Source organism: Trachymyrmex septentrionalis, unplaced genomic scaffold, assembly GCF_001594115.1.
Source record: "Trachymyrmex septentrionalis isolate Tsep2-gDNA-1 unplaced genomic scaffold, Tsep1.0 scaffold182, whole genome shotgun sequence".
NCBI classification, from domain to species: domain Eukaryota; kingdom Metazoa; phylum Arthropoda; class Insecta; order Hymenoptera; family Formicidae; genus Trachymyrmex; species Trachymyrmex septentrionalis.
The window spans coordinates 439,762-440,711 of NW_017304990.1; the positions used below are offsets into that span (position 1 = coordinate 439,762).

General features: G+C 40.1%; 1 protein-coding gene across 11 annotated transcripts in view; it reads right to left on the minus strand.

Moving 5' to 3' along the window:
* Positions 1-950, minus strand: part of LOC108746621 (CREB-regulated transcription coactivator 1-like) — a 31,576-nt gene that overhangs the window by 6,860 nt on the left and 23,766 nt on the right. For 3 of the 11 annotated variants that reach the window (XM_018483505.1, XM_018483506.1, XM_018483514.1), the window contains exon 6: positions 790-837. The exons of the other annotated variants lie outside the window; for them this stretch is intronic. In XM_018483505.1, coding sequence (XP_018339007.1) covers positions 790-837 — 48 coding nt within the window. The remainder of the gene's footprint in view (positions 1-789; positions 838-950) is intronic. 11 annotated transcript variants of the gene reach the window in all.

Genomic DNA, 950 nt, shown 5'->3' on the forward strand with positions numbered 1-950 from the left:
GCGCTTTCGTGTAACTAAACTGAATAGACGCTACATAGTCGCAGCAGGCTCGCGTAATCGATCTCTACATCATTGATTACAGCATCGGACTTGCGGAAGCGGTTCGCCGCAACAACCGAGTTGCTCCACTGAATTTGTAGCAAACATTCGAAATCGACTTCGAAGGTGCGTGCCATGCACCAGATATTTACGAATTACGTTTTTGGCAGTCGAGAGGTAATATCTTGGCACAATATCTTAGGCTGTTTTCATACAACGTTCACAGAGACTTGGTCCGTGGGTAAAATCCCGAAAGAAATGTTCGCCGATAGAAGAAGTTATCTCTCAAGTCTCTTTTCAGAATCTTCTTTTTAAGATTTTTTTTTTTTTAAGATTTCTTTTTAAGATTGCCAATCGTGCACAGCGTGTCATGAGACGTTCATTGACGTTACTACATTGAAGTAAATGATTCGCATAAAACTGAAATTATACTAGAATTATTATTGCGTAAAACTACTATTTCGTTCCTTCAGCCAAACGCAATTATCGCGGCACTACTTTTCGTTTTCAAGCCCGATGTATAGTATGTTGCGACGAGCCGGTATGTACACACTACGCGTTAGCATACACACGTTTCGTTTTATTGATTGTATTTCGAGTCTGTCTGCAAGCTCGGTGCTATGTAACAAGCAAAACAATAAAAATGCCACGGTGTTAACGGCCATCGCGCGACTAAGAGGCAACACAACATAAGCATATACCGTTTTATTAAATACTTCGTGAGAGCGAGAAACTGGTGTGTCTACTAACCTTACACGTGTGAAGAAACCTAGAGTTAACAGGCACTGATAAATGGGTCTGCAAAATAACAAACACAAACAACCACTACAACAAAGGCAAAATAAAAAATAAATAGAAAATTAAGAGAGACAGACGTCGGTATAAACGCGCGTAATATTCGTCCGAATGTT